This window comes from Nomascus leucogenys, chromosome 17 (genome assembly GCF_006542625.1).
Source record: "Nomascus leucogenys isolate Asia chromosome 17, Asia_NLE_v1, whole genome shotgun sequence".
NCBI lineage: Eukaryota > Metazoa > Chordata > Mammalia > Primates > Hylobatidae > Nomascus > Nomascus leucogenys.
Window position 1 is genome coordinate 15,872,354 of NC_044397.1, and position 16,471 is coordinate 15,888,824.

Here is a 16,471-nt window from a genome sequence, read left to right on the forward strand (position 1 = left end):
ACCCTTGGTTTTATAACTCTTCTCCAAGTAATAAAGTAATAAAACTCCATTTTTCTATGGGGCCTCCTGTACAGCTTTCTAAGTGGTCAATAACTTAGACACATTCTAAGTGTGTGTTTTTTAAATTGTTTTTCCTCCAATTCAAGCTAGAAACAGCCCTTCTCAGTTGTCACCACCACCCGGCACCATCAGGTAAGAAGTGCCGGAGCTTCTGCCATCTGTGGCACGCTGCCAGCTCTGAGAGTTGGTGTGAGCGCGTGTCTATGGCGCCCGGGTTTGTGCCTGCCACACTTCTCAGCACATACTACTTACAGGTCAGAGCAAAGCAACTTTTCTCCCTTTTCTTTTCTCCTTCCATGAGAAAAGATGACAGTGTGCACATGATGTGTTGAGAGCCTTAACTCGTATTTTTAACTCCTCTATCTGTATGACTCACTTTCTTCTACTTTAAGTTCCTTTTATATGACAAGTGTCTGCTCTCCTGCTTTCTAAATTAACTTTTACTTAAGCTCTACCTGCCTTCCAGTCTCTTTTGCCAAACAAAGTCAATGAAAAAGGGCAGCATTGGGCTTGGTGTTGGAAGATCTAGGTTCAGTTTTCAGAAGCTCAGAATGAGCTGCATGAACTTGGACTAGTTATTTAATCTCTCTGAGACTTGGTTTCTTCATCTGTAAAATTGGTTTTGGACTAGATGGCCTCTAGGCTCTCTTGTAGTGAGGATTCCAGAATTCTGAGGCTGGTATTCCCGATTCCAATGAACTCTTATTTTTTGAAAGATAGAATAACACATCCTATCTGTAGGAGATTGTAGGACAGAGATATACTGCTCTCTACACATGTGCAATTACTGTGTGCACAATACTTTGAAACGTAGGAGGTGTTCCATAACCTTTTGATAAATGAATGTGTGCCAAGTGGCACTATTAGTCACCAAGTCATAAATAAAAAGATTCATAATATCAACTTGATCCATAGATGTGCTTCCTCCTGACTCTCTGCTTTGGTTGTTTGGTTACAAAACAGTAACCTATTAAATGTCTGGGTTTTTTTCCCTCTTCATCATAACCATAGTTTTGGTATCAGATTAGATTTCAGCAAACTATGAAGCAGAAATTTTATAACCAGCTCAAGACCTCTAGGATCCGTTGTTCTGAATTACTTGTTACGTTCGCTTTTGTGGAGGCCAATCAATTTTAAGCTTTCATTATAGCAAACATGTATTATGTATCTGTTATCTCTCATTGTAATAAACATATATTGCATATCTATCATATGCCAGGAACTCCATAATGACCTAGGAATACAAGATAGATAAGAGTGTCCCTGCCCCTGAGGAGTTAAAATTTAAAATATAAGGAAGTAATATTTCAAGAGAGAGCAAAAAGTGACCTGGTACTGTCATGATGCTAAGTAAACTATGAAACTATAACTTTTTAATGTCACTAAAATAGTGGTTTGTTTTTTGAGACAGAGCGTTGCTCTGTTGCCCAGGCTGGAGTGCAGTGGCACAATCTTGGCTCACTGCAACCTCCACCTTGGAGGCTCAAGCGATTCTCCTGCCTCAGCCTCCTGAGTAGCTGGGATTATGGGATTATGGGTGTGCGTCACCATACCCAACTAATTTTGTATTTTTAGTAGAGATGGGGTTTCACCATGTTGGCCAGGCCAGTCTTGAACTCCTGAGCTCAGGTGATCTGCTCGCCTCGGCCTCCCAAAGTGCAAAGATTATAGGGGTGAGCCACCACGCCCAGGCTAAAGTCGTTTTTATTAATAATATTTCCAAGAAGTCATGAGAGAGCCTAAGCCCAGGCAATCAGAGCAAAGAAAGAATCTGGGATAGAAAAAGGTGGTGGCGGAGTGCAGGGGTGGGTGTTGGGGGTAGAGCGGATAGTCCCAGAGACTAGCCTCTGTCACCAAGGCAAAGCTAAGTGCTGCTTTTCCTAACATTGCCAAGGACCTCCAGACACACTGATCTTGGGTATCAGTTTAAAAAACGTAGCATTTGCTAACCTATTCTGATGCAATGTGGTCGTCAATGAGCCCTATTTTCACCAGCCCATTTAATAAGCTGCAGAGGCTCTTGTCACATGTATGTATGACATCAGGATCAAAATTAGACATCCTCCAGATAAGACAGAATTTGCAGTTAGTTCTTAGATTCTACTGTCAGTTAAACTAGAAAAAATATTTTTGACAACAAAAAGTGAATGATATAATTGAGAAAATATAATTTCTATTCAAAATTCCATGAAAAAAGGGTTTCTAGGCTTCTCTGACACATATTATAGCACAGGATGGAAAATAACTCATAATGGGGGGTGTCAAAGCTGCATGGGTGCCAGGTCAGGACTCAGGAGATACAAACCCCAGTAACCTGCTCTTTGGGCCTTTTTTTGCCAATGGATACTCTACCAGGTACTAAATTTTCACAGTTCCTGGTCATGATGCTTTAAAGCCTTTAATAGATACCACGAAAAGGAAGTGGCTTTGGGAGCCTTATTAGTATCAGTGGTTTTAGAATTCTGTAAGTCATATACTTTCTGCCAGAGTTTCTACTGTAATGAGGATAAAAGAGATTAACTACCAACCAAAAGATGTTTCTCACATGGAAAACCATAAATGCAATCACATCAAAAGGTAAGGAAAGCTGGATAAACTTTCATTCCACAATAGTTTGAACCTCACGTCAGTGAAAATACATTTAAAGAATAAGAAACAAGTGGTTATATCTAAATATAAAGGATAGTCTATTGAAAATTGGACCTGCTTTAAAGCACATTATATTGTTCACTAGAGTCAACCCACTGTGTGAAGTCATTTGGATGTATATTTTTAAAACAAAAAGATTTTTCTGGTGAAAAGTATCACTTGACTTTAAGGAGTAGTTAAAATATCACGTCACAAGACTTTTGCTTGAACCAAAGAAAAATAGAGGAAAAGTTTGGACTTCGAATCCATAAAATACAGGAAGAAAAACTTTTACAGGTTTGATTGTTTCAAATTCTCCACATATTGACCATCAAGGGCATTTTATTTCGAGCTCATAAACCTGGATTTAACATTTAAAAAAAATCAGAGAAATGTCATATTTTTCACGTGACAAGTATACATTTCAATGGGCTTGAGAAACTGCCCTTCTCATAATTCTGATTTTCTTCAAAAGTACTAGCAAAACAGAGAATTACTATGAGAAATATTTATCAGATTGTAGCAAGGATCTTTGAGAAAGGAAGTTAAAGCATGTTTTAGAATAAAATGTTACTTTGTCCTGAGCCAGGCAAAGAAACACATGAAAGTTTTAAAGTTCTATTAAGACACAAAATACCAACCAAAAGTCTTTGAGAGGGAGCCCATTGAGTAATTTATTAATATATTATCTTCATTTGTAGTAAATATTAAAGGTGGTTGAGAGAGAGACACACACACAGAGAGAGAGAACTAATTCCCAGCTTCTGGGATGAAGATTCTATGCGCCTGCTGTTTGTCTCGTCTTGTTTATACTGTTTGGTATAGAGCTGACACTGAAGCAGCATGCCATTTTGGGGTGACAAAAACCAGCAATAAGAGATATATTCTCTAAGTCTAATGTAGCTTCTTTCTGTTGCCCATGTTTCCAGTGATGTCTCATGAAGTGAGATACAGCTTGCCAGTTTGGAGGCATGGTGGTACATAATGGAGGCTCTCAGCTTTGCAATTTCTCTCTCTCTCTTTCTTTCTTCTTTCTTTCTTTCTTTTGCTTTTTTTTTTTTTTTTGACAGAGTCTCTCTCTGTCGCCTAGGCTGGAGTGCAGTGGCACAATCTCAGCTCACTGCAACCTCTGCCTCTTGGGCTCAAGCGATCCTCCTGCCTCAGCCTCCAAAGTAGCTGGGATTACAGGCATCCGCCACCATGCCTGGCTAATTTTTTTGTATTTTTAGTACAGAAAAGGTTTCACCATGTTGACCAAGCTTGTCTTGAACTCCTGACCTCAAGTGATCCGCTCACTTTGGCATCCCAAAATGCTGGGATTACAAGCATGAGCCACCACACCAGGCAAGCTTTTAAATTTCTTAAAGGGACAAATTTAATTTTCCCTATCCAGAAATTTGATGCCATTACTAACTACAGTTCTGTGAAACTTGTTGATTTATACGTGATGCACCTGTATAAATCAAGGAAGGAATAAAGTTCATTCAAGTTTCAGACTAACTTAAAGAGCTGAGTTGTTACAGATATATCATCAAACTCAGTCTGCTACTGGATCTGAGCCCAACACTCTCCATGCCTTTTGCCTCCCCAAAACTCACACAGAGGACATAGACTGACCAGGTTTCTAGAAGACACCATTTAACATAAGGAAATGCAACCAAGGAATAAGTTTGAGGGAGAGGGTCTTACCTTTGGGGAATCAGCTTCTAGAGTGATTAGGAAGGGGAGCTTATGACAAAAATGTAATATAAAAATTAAGTAGAAAAAGTTAATTTAAGGTTACGAAAATAAAGGAACTTACTAATTATAGTAAACACTGTCCCAATTCCCTCAATCACTCTCTAACAAAAAGAGATATTAGCATAACATAGGAATTCCTTTTTCTTCAGATCAGCATCTAAGAAGACTGGGTGATTTGAACTCTTATTTATAAATCCTGGAAAATTCACTTGGAAATCCTATGATGACTGTTGATATTTAGGGACACACTCTTCCCCCAGCATGCACTTAAAACTACCATCCACAATTACAGGAGTTGTTTGTACATTTACATACAGAGAAGTAAGAATGGATAGAACTTTCAGGAGTTGAAAATTTTGGGATAAGAAGTTTAGGGAAGACTTTCAGGGGGTTGGAGTCAGGACTAGAACTATACTAAACATAAATATTTATGCATATTTATAAAATATAAATATAAAATACACACAATGCATATCAGTCTTAAAAAGGGAAAATAAAGGAGTGCAAAATGTGGACAGACGTCTAAAGGGGTCCTGGGGGAAGTGGGTGATGAGGGAATAAAATAAAATCATACCAAAAAATAAAAAAAAAAAACATGTGATCATTTAGCACAGTCCAAACAGTGTATGAAAAACATACCAACATTTGAAATAATTACAATTTCTACCTACTTTTGGAAAGAATTTTCTGGAATATTTTAGATCTAAATTTGATGGAAACTAATATTATTCTTTTGCTTATGGTTTATGTCAAAAAACAACTGGAATTAGTATAAATTATTTTTATTTTAAAATCCAAACCTTTTAGAAGGAAAGCTTGACTCCTTATCTTTTGAGTTATCAGCAGTAATCAGAAGGTTCCTCCACAAGGCAGTCTTTGACATTTCATCAGATATATTGATCACAGATGGATCATCTCTAGACAGGAGTTTCCCCAGATGAAATAATAAACATTATATAAGTAACTGCAGTTTTTCAATGACAGAAACTAAATATAGGACAATCATATATCTATGAAGAATATTTTTCCCAATTTTTAAATTGTCGCAAAATACACATAACATAAAATTTACTACCTTAACTATTTTTAAAAATACAGTTCAGGGTTACTAAATACATTCATAATGTTGTGCAACCCTCACCACCATCCATTTCCAGAACTCTTTTTATCCTATAAAACTGGAACTCCATACCCACTAAGCCATAACTCTCCATTTCCTCTTCTTCCCAGTCCCTGGCAACCACCATTCCACTTTCTGTCTCTAGGTTTCTGACTTCTCTAAGTGCCTCATATAAGCAGAATCATACAGTATTTGTCTTTTTGTGACTGGTTTATTTCAGTTAGTACAATATCCTCAAGGTTCATCCATCTTGTAGCATATGTCAGAATTTCCTCCTTTTTAAACCTGGATAATGTTCCATTGTATGTATATGCCCCATTTTGTTTATTGTACAGTATTTTTGATAATTAAAAATGAAGAAGTATCTAATATTTCTCTCAATTATTGAAAACAATCTGTGAAAAATAAAAAAATCTAAAGAAAATATTCTAGTTGAATAGATACTGATTTGGCCTGTGGTATTCTTAATTCATTTCAAATTACAGAGAATGGGTTCCGCATGTCCATTGCTTAAACTCTTGCCCCTAACATCATAGCATCCAGATCACTTCTCTCCTTTGCTCAGACCTTGCAGTGGCTCCCAGTCACTCACAGTCAATGCCAAATCCTTATAATGGCCTAAAGGCTCTGTCCCCACCTCACTCTGATTTCACCTCCTGCCAGTGCATCCCTGCTCATTCCTTTCCAGCCCCAATTCAGTAGCCTCTTGACTGTTCTGGCACACAATGGGCATGGTGCTGCCTGGGGGCCTTGTCCTTGCTCTTCCCTCTGCTCATCATGTCCCTTCACATGGAGCAAGCTTGCCCCTTCTTTGTTCAAATGCCGCCTTTTCATATGACCCTGATTGGTGATAGGTCACAAGAGAGGAATAAATGCAACTTTTAAGAGGAAAAAATCCTTGGGTCTCCCTCTCTTGCCCAATCTGGAAATGTGTTCTTCAGTTCCTCTAAACCCTCCAGCTGTTTTGGTCTTCCTAGAAAGATAGTTCCCTGGTAATTCAAAGCATCAGATTTACTACTTTCTTAAAAAAAAGCATCATGTGGAATAGACATTTTTCATGATATTATGTGAGGAAGAGTCTTCTGAGCAAAAGATTTTTTAAAATACTTGATTGAATGAAGCTATACAATTTTTTAAAATGCAGTACTACTTAGATTGTTTCATATGCTAATATGCATTGTGAATCTCCAAATTGGAATGCAGTTTGGAACATTTTTTCAAACTTATTTAACCACACAGCCCTTTTGAGAGTGGTATCACATGAGACTAGGTTTCTACCTAATACACTTGGAAATACGCTGGTTCAGCTAAACAATCAACAGGATTTTAAAATTTAAATGTTGTAAAAAAGAAAAAAAAGATAAAACATCTTATACTTGTGCTCCCTCTTAAGTGGGAGATAATTATATTTTTTTAAATTCTAGGGAATATAATTTTAGAGTCAGACCCTAAAGATCTAGAAAATTCTTTCCTATTTTGGTTTTTAACACTATGACAAATTCCCTTCTCATAAAAAAAGTATTCTCCGTATTTTTATTGGCATAACCTTAAATTATTCATAAAGACTTTGAGACTATAAAATTGGGCACTAATTGATACTTAGAATTGTACAAGAAAACTATTTAAACTAAACTATATTGAGAGGGAGACAGAGAAGAGAGAGAGAGGGGAAAATTTTGGGCCAAATGCTTGCAAAAGTTTTCTTTATAACTTCAGTAGTTTGCTTTCTTTTGCTATGTTTTGTTCATAAAGAAGATTAGCAAATTTTGGAGAATTGCATAAATATTTCCTAAAATGATGATACAACTGAATCATTTAACTTAAGAAATAGATTATATCTTTGGAAATTCCTTTTTTAGGGGCAAATTCCCAGAGTTAAAACATTTACCTGTGATCAACTTAGTGAATACCTAGTCATTTATACCAAAAATGAACCTTGATCTGTCTTCTGGTGCTACTTTCTGAGAATATGAAAGGGATTTTTCATACACATTATAAAACAGGAGCAAGAAAGACTTCAGACAACAGCTTCCTGCTTCACTTCATTTAATACAATTTGATTATAGTCACACAGCTATTATTGGCAAAACTTAGTAGTAGGACCCAGGTTATCTAACTCTTGGTTCTTTCTACTCTTATACAATTTCAAGAAACCTCTCTGAGGATCTACCCAGTATGAAATTCTTAAAGTATATGACAATGCATTCCATTACTTTAATTGATGTGTTTTTAAATTTATGTCTTACCTATAGTGCCCTTCCAATGGGAGTTGTACTGTGCCCTCATCTTCCATGGCTAGCATACTTTGTTCTTCCTGAAAAGACAAATGTAAAGTATATAAAGTGAACCTGATGAGTCTCCATTTTACATTAAAGAAGAAACACAGATTAATGTTTCATTATCTCGTTAACCTCAAGACCTTCCACTCTGTTTGCATTTATTAATGTTAGCACAGGTCCTTTCAATAAAGTATCAGCTACCAAGAACATAAGTAATTAATGAGAGTCTCATAACACAAAGTAATTTAAATGCTAACAACAATCTCCTTCATGTCACTCAATAAAAAACATGTTAATTTCCAAGCATATTTTTAAAAAATTAATCTAAATTTTATAAGGAAAAAGTATGGGTGATATAATCAGTTTTACTGTTATAAAGGTGAAATTATATTCCCAGATGCTCTATGAGGAGGGGATGAGGGATGTACTCAGAACAATGGTTCTCAAACTTCAGTTTACATCGGAATCCCCTGGTGGGCTTGTTAGCAATATCCCCCAGAAGTTCTGACTCCATAGGTCTGGAGTAGAGAGGGCATAAGAATTTCTAGTTCTAACAAGTTTCCAGGTGATGTTGATTATGCTGGTCTGGTGACTATATTTAAAGAACCACTACTCTAGAAAGTTGGAAAGAGACAGTAGAAGATATTAATTATTAGTATCTTCCTGTATGGATCAAAACACAGATGAGTCTTGAGAGAGGAGGAAATGGAAGGTTTGACTCCATTTGGATGTGTTTTAGGCTTTTGTTTTATGCTTCAAATTTCTTCTTATAATGACAATATTCCATCTTTCCTCAAAGGGTGGAAATGATTTTTATATTCATACATGCATTTCTTCATACATAGCATTTTAAAACTAAATCTTTGGGATGAAGATAATCTTATGGCCACCATACTGAAAAATTCTGGTGTCATTTTCAAATAATGTTATCATCAAACTTTTTCCATGAAACAAAAAAAGAAAGTTATTCATAGATTATAGCTTTTATTTAATACATTTATTTAAAAATGAGTCAGTTCAAAGAATTACTTCAGGCCATTTTAAAATGTTAGAATTATTGGTTCTAACTCCAGAAATGGAATTTAAAGATGCATAAACATAAAAAACTAGTTGACCCCTTGCCCAAATGGAAACTGATGAAAGAAAATAGGGATGGCCCTGAAGGCTCATTTCCTCTTTCAGTAGCTTAGCAGAGCTAAGCTGGCCTGAACCAGCTTCCGGAAACACCTTGACCTTTGGCTGATTTTATTATTCCTGGCGTGCAAGACTTTTCCTAGTGTCCTTGGTAAACAGACCTTGGCCCCCTCTCGGATATCCCATAGTCTGAATATCCCATAGTCTGAATATTTCTTGTTACCTAAAGAAACAAGTGTTTTCTAGTGTCTCTTCAGCTAACCTATGAAGATACAATGCAATGTGGGAGCAGATCTCATTTCTCTCTTGGAGTACTCTCCCATGCTGGCCAAGGAAAGTCCTTCCCTGCTGGGACTTTGGCTGTGGTGCATACAGAATCTCTATGCCCACCCTATGATTCGGGATAATGGAGATGCCCGAGACTGCATGAGCTCTGCTACTTCCCTGCTTAGAAGCTTTCCCCAGAAACTCTATGTTGTATTTGTTCTCTGTGAGGCTAATGGCATGTGCATTACCCTTTTGCATTCCAGTAACTAATTTTATTTTCTCTCTTTGCTGTTCTTCAAGGAAAAAATTTTCTTTTAGGGCCTATCAAATGTATTCTACTTGTATATTACACCTATTCTCCTTGTCACTTGACCACACTATTAGAACTAAATCAAGGTGAATGGAGATTACCATTGGTTTGAAATTACTCAGTCAAGCATTTTAGCAGAGCTAATCTGCAGCCTAGATTGAGGCTTGCCTTACAGCTGAGTTAGTCATAATATATGAAATATGTTACATGCATAATATATAGTAGGCACATCCTGGCGGTCATGGGCAGAGCATATGTATCATTTCAGGTAGAAAAGATTCCTTTTTCCATAGGAAAGTTTACCTTAAGGTACATGGAGGGACATAAAAAGTAGACACTCAGTGATACCAAAAGCTACATAAGTAAAGACAAGATAGGAGAAAGATGCAATTCTTTCCTTGGTTGCCCACCGAAAGGTGAAGCCTGGTATATGATATCATTTCTGGCCAATCAAGAGTAAAATGTCAAGAAGCAAGATAGAATGGTTTAAGAAAGAGTAAAATGCAAAAAAGCTGAAGAGAAGAACAGTGCCGTCAGTGCTTAGGTTACCTGGCAGCCGAAAACGAATGTTCAAGATTCAATCTAACAGCAAAAAATTGGACCAAAGCTTTGGGAACAATTTTGTTTTTTCTTCAGATGATTTTCCACTTTTCTCTCAAATTGCTTTCAATAATTATTTTGCACTCTGTGGCTTGTTAGCATGTGTGGGCTTTATACTAGTCATAATTCTATCCAAACAAAAACTCATCACCTCTAAAGATAGCTTTTCCAAGCCATGCTTATCTGAAGAGAAGGGTGGCAGAGCAGCCGCTGCCTTCAGTGCCAGAAGGAAGCTGGGTGGGCCCCGGAGCGCGGGGATGGAGGGCCGGCTGCATCCCGGCAGCACTGTGAGAAAGCCAAAAACCGAGGCTTTCTGAGGAGGAGCAGTCAAATCAGGCAGTAGCCGTCACGACAGCCACAACCTAGGTTATCTCAATCAGATCAGAGAAGAAAGAGACAGTGAGAGCATAAAGCTAACTGAGTAGTTGCCAGCTTAGAAGTCAGAAAAGTACCTTAAAATGATTTCCATTCAGCTCTTAATTTACATAGGATCCATTAAAAGCATGCTGGGTTCTACAACATGGCGAAGATGTTACAGGGATGATGATGAAAGGTAGAATAATACATAATACCCAAGAACATAATACCCAAGAACCTTTGAGAGAGTTCACCGATTTAACTAGAGGGGCGTTTATGCTATGATTTAAATGCCACCTTATAATTAAGACAGCCAAAGCAGTTTTCAGATATAAAATAAGTGAAGGACAATTAATGCTATGTCCAGTACAGGGCAAGAAAATTGAGGCTTAGAAAAACAAATCTACTCCAGAACACTCAAATATTTATTGAGCATGTATTATGTGCTATGCACACAGTTAACAAGAAGAATAATCCAGGGGCTATTAATTAATCCATTCAATGGCAGATAGTCTGTTAGGTACTGGGTATATAATAATGAAAAGAAAGCTATAAACTTGACTCTCAGAAAATTTAAGAGATCATTATGAAAAGTACCAAAGTCAAGGTTGTAGCAAGGAAGAAACTCCAGGTGGGAAGAAACAATGTAGGCCAACCATAGAAGTGAGGAATAAATAAGATGTGTTTGCATGACAGTGAACAACGAGCTTGGTTGGAGCCAAAAGTCTGTGCTGAGTAGAGGTGGAAGAGATAAATTGAAGTCAAATCCTGGTGTGGTTTGATAATAAGGTGTTATATATCAAATTACATCATGAATTTGAATTGTATTTAGTGATAGCATTACAATTATGATTCATATATCATGATACCTAACAAATAACAAAGATAGTTATCCTTTAATTAACTTTAGTGAAATAGGTTTCATTTACAACTACATCCATTTTCAGGAAAAGTGTGTATCTATGTAGGAGCCCTCAAATATCTCAAAGTACAAACAACGGCAACAGAGACCAATATTCACGAATATGCTTAGAGTGTTAGAGAGGGAAAATATTCAGCAATTTTAGAATTCATGTCTTAAGAAATGGAATATTCTTCAGAAGTCAAGCTCAACCCTTTTATTTTGCCCAAGAGTAAAACAAAGTCTACAGAAAGTAGAAGTGTCAAACCATTTTCTTCCTCAACTGCTAATAGAATAGACAATGCTGCAAACATTACATAAATATATAATCTTTGAAAACCATAAGTGTTATTTTTATAATAGGTATTACTTATAATTTCCAATGGATAGAAGAGCCAATACATAAAACTAACAATGAGAGTGGAAAAGGAAAAACGGAGAGTCCATATAGAGTTCATATCAATACATAAATGTAACATATATTTTTCATCAGAATATTAGATTCTGTGTTTCTAAGTAATCATGTAAATTATTGTAAGTAAAAAATTCTGATAGAGTATCCTTGTATTTAGAAGATCATATTTGATTCTGTGGTTTTAGGGAAGGACTTATCTCAAACTTTAGCACCAGAATCACCCAGAGGTCTTATTAACAGAGATGGTTGGCCCCATCCCCAGAGTTTTGATTCAATAGGTCTGAAGCAGGGCCCAAGAATTTGCATTCTAGGTTGCCAGGTGTTGGCTGATGTGGCAGTGGTTCTGGAACCACACTTTGGGCAACCACTGCTTGTGGAAGAAAAATATGCTTGCCCCACTCTAAGATTCAACTAGAAATGACATTTGTCTGTGTAATAATTTGACCATGCTTCCCAAATCCATAACCAATTCTGACCTATCTCAGCAGTAAGACGTCCTCTGTAATTTGTTTAGTTGCACTTGTTTTTAGATTGCTTTTATGTTTTCTTGGCCTTTTTCATGATCCTGCATTGGGATCACAGGGTCCCATTTGCCCTCTTTTTGTTTTCTCCTATAGTGTGTATGTTAGGGTGAACCCCCAGTAAATCAAGAAGTATCACTATCATGATCACTTCCACAGAGTAGAATTTCTAGGATTTATACAACACTAACCCCCTTTCCTCCTACCCAGGAGCAAACATTCTGCTGGGATTTTCTGCCTTTAACAGTAAGTAGCCTTTTGTCAAATGTGTACAATGGCCTAGAGAATATTTAAGTAGGAAGGAAGGCATGTTGGTACTCTGAGCACATTTGGACATCCAGAATTTGATTCTGCAGTCTTCCCTTTACACAGAGCAATGTGCAAAATGTCAGGGTTCCAATATTCATTTCTACCCTGATTATAATCCTTTCTTTCTAAAAACTGAAGCATATGCATATGCATATGCATGAAGTACATGAAAATTTGGAACAGAAGCTCTGCGACCTTGGACTGGCCTGTGTAGCTATTTATTCTGCTTAACTCATTATTGAATTTTAAGGTCAAATGAATGTTTTCTCAGTGCCATAAGACCAGAAATGGGCTACTGATTGGAAAACCCTGGAGGCTAAAGGTAAAAGCTTGTATCTATCATCAAAAGGACAAGAGGTGAGCCTACTTTAAATTCAAGTCTCAGGGAGCTGAGACATTTCTGCTATTTACCATCTTGCCAGTTCATGATCAAAGTTACTCAATTAATTTGAGCAATTGCAGAAATGCAAGATTTCTGGAGAACTTGTCCCTTTACCACCTTAACACACAAGCTCCTAGAAGACTGGGCCTTAGTATAAGACGCCACGGTAAGATCACATCCTTCCACTGAGTCTGTAAGCCTCACGAAAATAGAATACCAAGATCTGGGCAAACAAGTAGAAAATCAACCAGGAATTTAACTTTTAGTATAATTATTCCTAAATCTTCCTAATGTCTTTACTGACCATACTCTTTTAATACTAATTCTAAGCTAGAAAGTGAACCTCTTTAAACTTCCTATTTTCTCTCCTGTTCGATGGAGAATTAGCTGTCTTTGCACTAGTCAGAGCTATATTTTATTGCTCAATTATAGATTATTTCTTGACTGTATTATTGGTTTTCTTGTTTCTTTCCATGTACTGAGGATCACATGAAAGTATCATCATATTAACCCATCTGAGATTTTAAAGATCTATAAACCTGCCTAGTTAATGTACTGCTAGGCTTTTTCCTCTAACTTGGATATGAAGGATTTAGCAGTAAAATTGCCCCAGTAAATCTTTAATCTATTTTTGTATCTTTTCAGAAAGCATGAGTTCTAAGAAATTTAGTAATATTTAGTTACTTCTAAAATCTTTATCTTCGTAATCAGAGAACAGTAAATGCCCATTAAAGTACAGTGGGTATACAATATAAAAAGATTAGACACTGATTACATATGTTCTCTGCCCTATGAGATTCATAAATTCCAAAATGGGCATATGGCACACACACATATAAGTACCATACATGCATAGCTATGTGAGTGGTTCTGGGCAGTGGGAATGGCAAATTCTAATAAATTTACAATTATTATTAAACTTGTTCTCTCCTATTTCACAGAAAATAAAAGGAGAACCTGAAATTATCTTTGAATCACAGTCAGAAAAATATTAAACATTACATAATAGATTACATATCATTTTCCATTTTGTGAACTTCTAAAAGGCAAGAATGTTTCACGGTATGAGTATGATCTAAGGAGAATACTGTGAAAGAGATGATTATATGTCTGGGGCTGTGTTCATTTTTTTTCCAGAAGCAGTAAAGACAGTTAACAAAAAAAGCAGAAAAATAAAGCAAAATTAGATATGTAAGTTACTGCTTGAGAATAATTAATAGTACAGTAAGTGCTCACATAGTTGTTGATATGTTCTCAGAGACTGTGACATTAAGTAGAAGAATAAGTAAAACCAATCTTACCATAGGCTAATTGATATAAATAAGAGTTAAATTCCTATGGCAATATCTGGCCACAAAAACATCGCCAAACTTCTAACTAAAGATGCAAAATGTTTTTAATATTAAACATGAAATAAATGTGAGCTATACAAATGTAAGAAAAATTAATAAAAGCAAGTAAGATATTGAATTACCAAATTTCTGGTGAGTGAGAGAGTGACTGAGGTCATAGTGGGGTGGATTAAATCAAGGAATAAATGTTTGCAAAGTGAAAACAGTAAGGAGCACATCCTACCACCAAGCAGTTTAAAAACAATAGCAAATATGGCTGGGTTCACTGAGCATTTTCATACCAAATTGTTGTCGTACATTTGTGTGATTATCGTATACTTGATGAATTTTTATTTTGCAGTCATTTGTATTCATTTATTCATTCCTTTTCCAACCCACTTATTCCAGTTCAAGGTCGAGGGTGGCTGGAGTCTATCTTGGCAGCTCAGGGTACAGGATGAGAACTAAGACTGGCCAAGATGCTATTCCCTTGCAGCACACACTCACACACACACCCACATTCACTCACACTGAGCCAATGTAGACGCGCCAATGAACCTAATGGGCACATTTTGGGGATGTGGGAGGACACTGAAGTGTCCAGAGAAAACCCACACAGATATGAGGAGAATGTGCAAACTCCATACAGACAGTGGCCCTGGCCAGGGAATTTTTTTTTTCTTTTCTCATCAACATTATAACAATGCTATATTATTCAAGGGTCTGGTGTACTGACATTATCAAAAAGACTGGAAGGGAAGCTCATAGCCAAGAGCTTTTTCATCAAAATTAAATGAATTTAAACCTTCTTGGGTGTTGTGTTTGATCCCAATAATTTTATTTACATCAAATATGGATAACTTCAGATTTTAGAATTTCTGTGTTCTAGTGTCCGTTTTATTTAAATTTAACTTGTGCCAAATTATACCATATTTTCTTGAAGAGTATCTGAGGATGAAAGCAAATGTTTACTAAAGCCCTAAAAAGAAATAGAGACTATCAAAATATCCTAGTCGAACTTTTTTTTTTTTTTTGAGAGGGAGTCTCGCTCTGTCACCAGGCTGGAGTGCAGTGGCTCACTGCAACGTCCACCTCCGGGTTCAAGTGATCCTCTTGCCTCAGCCTTCTGAGTAGCTGAGACTACAGGTGTGCACCACCGCACCCGGCTAATTTTCTTATTTTTAGTGGACGCGGGGTTTCACCGTGTTAGCCAATATGGTCTTATCGCCTGACCTCGTGATCTGCCCACCTCAGCCTCCCAAATGCCTGCTAGCATTACAGGCATGAGCCACTGCACCTGACTCAAAGTATTATTTTTTAAAAAAGCACTAATATTTAAATAAAAATATATCAAACAGAAAAATAAATAATAACAATTGTATAATATGATTTTTAGTGTTAACATTAATATTACTAGAAGTATGATTCTAAGTATTGTCTTCTACAATATTTGGAAAAATTGAAACATTCTTACAGAATCAAGACACATCATCATGATGAATCTCTATCTGTGGGAATCCATTGTTAGTGATAGAACACCATGTAGAGTAAGGGAATAGAACACCATGTAGAGTAAGGGAATTACCAATCACACGTTATGTAGCCATATTGGTATAAATTTCTGAGAAAAAACCTCATTTGATTTATGGCCTGATCTGACCTCATTAAATGACTAAGACCTCTGAAACATCTGCAAATGAATTCCCCAAAGGAAATAGGAAATCTATCTATGGTTTGAGGAAATAGAAAGTTGAATACATTTACTGACTACTTATAGAGAAAAATAGTATAATTCTCATCACATATTTTATTTCAATTTCATTTCTATTTATATGAAAACTTTGTTGTGTTTTACATTGTATGGGCTCAATCATTCTGCTAAATGTTACGCTAGTTATCTTCCCCTCATTTACACTCTTTGTAGTTTTTATATGCTTAAAAAATGTTGATTAAGTAGCTTTCAAAATAGACTCAGGCTTACATATAAACTTTAAATATGCCATGAAACTTAAAATACATTGTTATACCATATAAAATAGAATAAAATAAATAAGTAGCCTGTAAAAATAAATTCCAGAAGTTTCTCCAACATCTACTCAATCTTAAATCACTTTGAA

At 36.4% G+C, this 16,471-nt stretch overlaps 1 protein-coding gene across 14 annotated transcripts in view; it reads right to left on the reverse strand.

Moving 5' to 3' along the window:
- The window catches only part of SLC4A10 (solute carrier family 4 member 10), a 356,421-nt gene that overhangs the window by 3,115 nt on the left and 336,835 nt on the right, over positions 1–16,471 (reverse strand). For 7 of the 14 annotated variants that reach the window (XM_030796800.1, XM_030796798.1, XM_030796799.1 and 4 more), the window contains 3 exons: positions 7,795–7,862; positions 5,229–5,345; positions 4,378–4,416 (listed from right to left, as the gene is read on the reverse strand). In XM_030796800.1, coding sequence (XP_030652660.1) covers positions 4,404–4,416; positions 5,229–5,345; positions 7,795–7,862 — 198 coding nt within the window. In that variant the 3' untranslated portion in view covers positions 4,378–4,403. The remainder of the gene's footprint in view (positions 1–4,377; positions 4,417–5,228; positions 5,346–7,794; positions 7,863–16,471) is intronic. The other 7 variants (XM_030796797.1, XM_030796790.1, XM_030796796.1 and 4 more) reach the window with 1 other exon arrangement.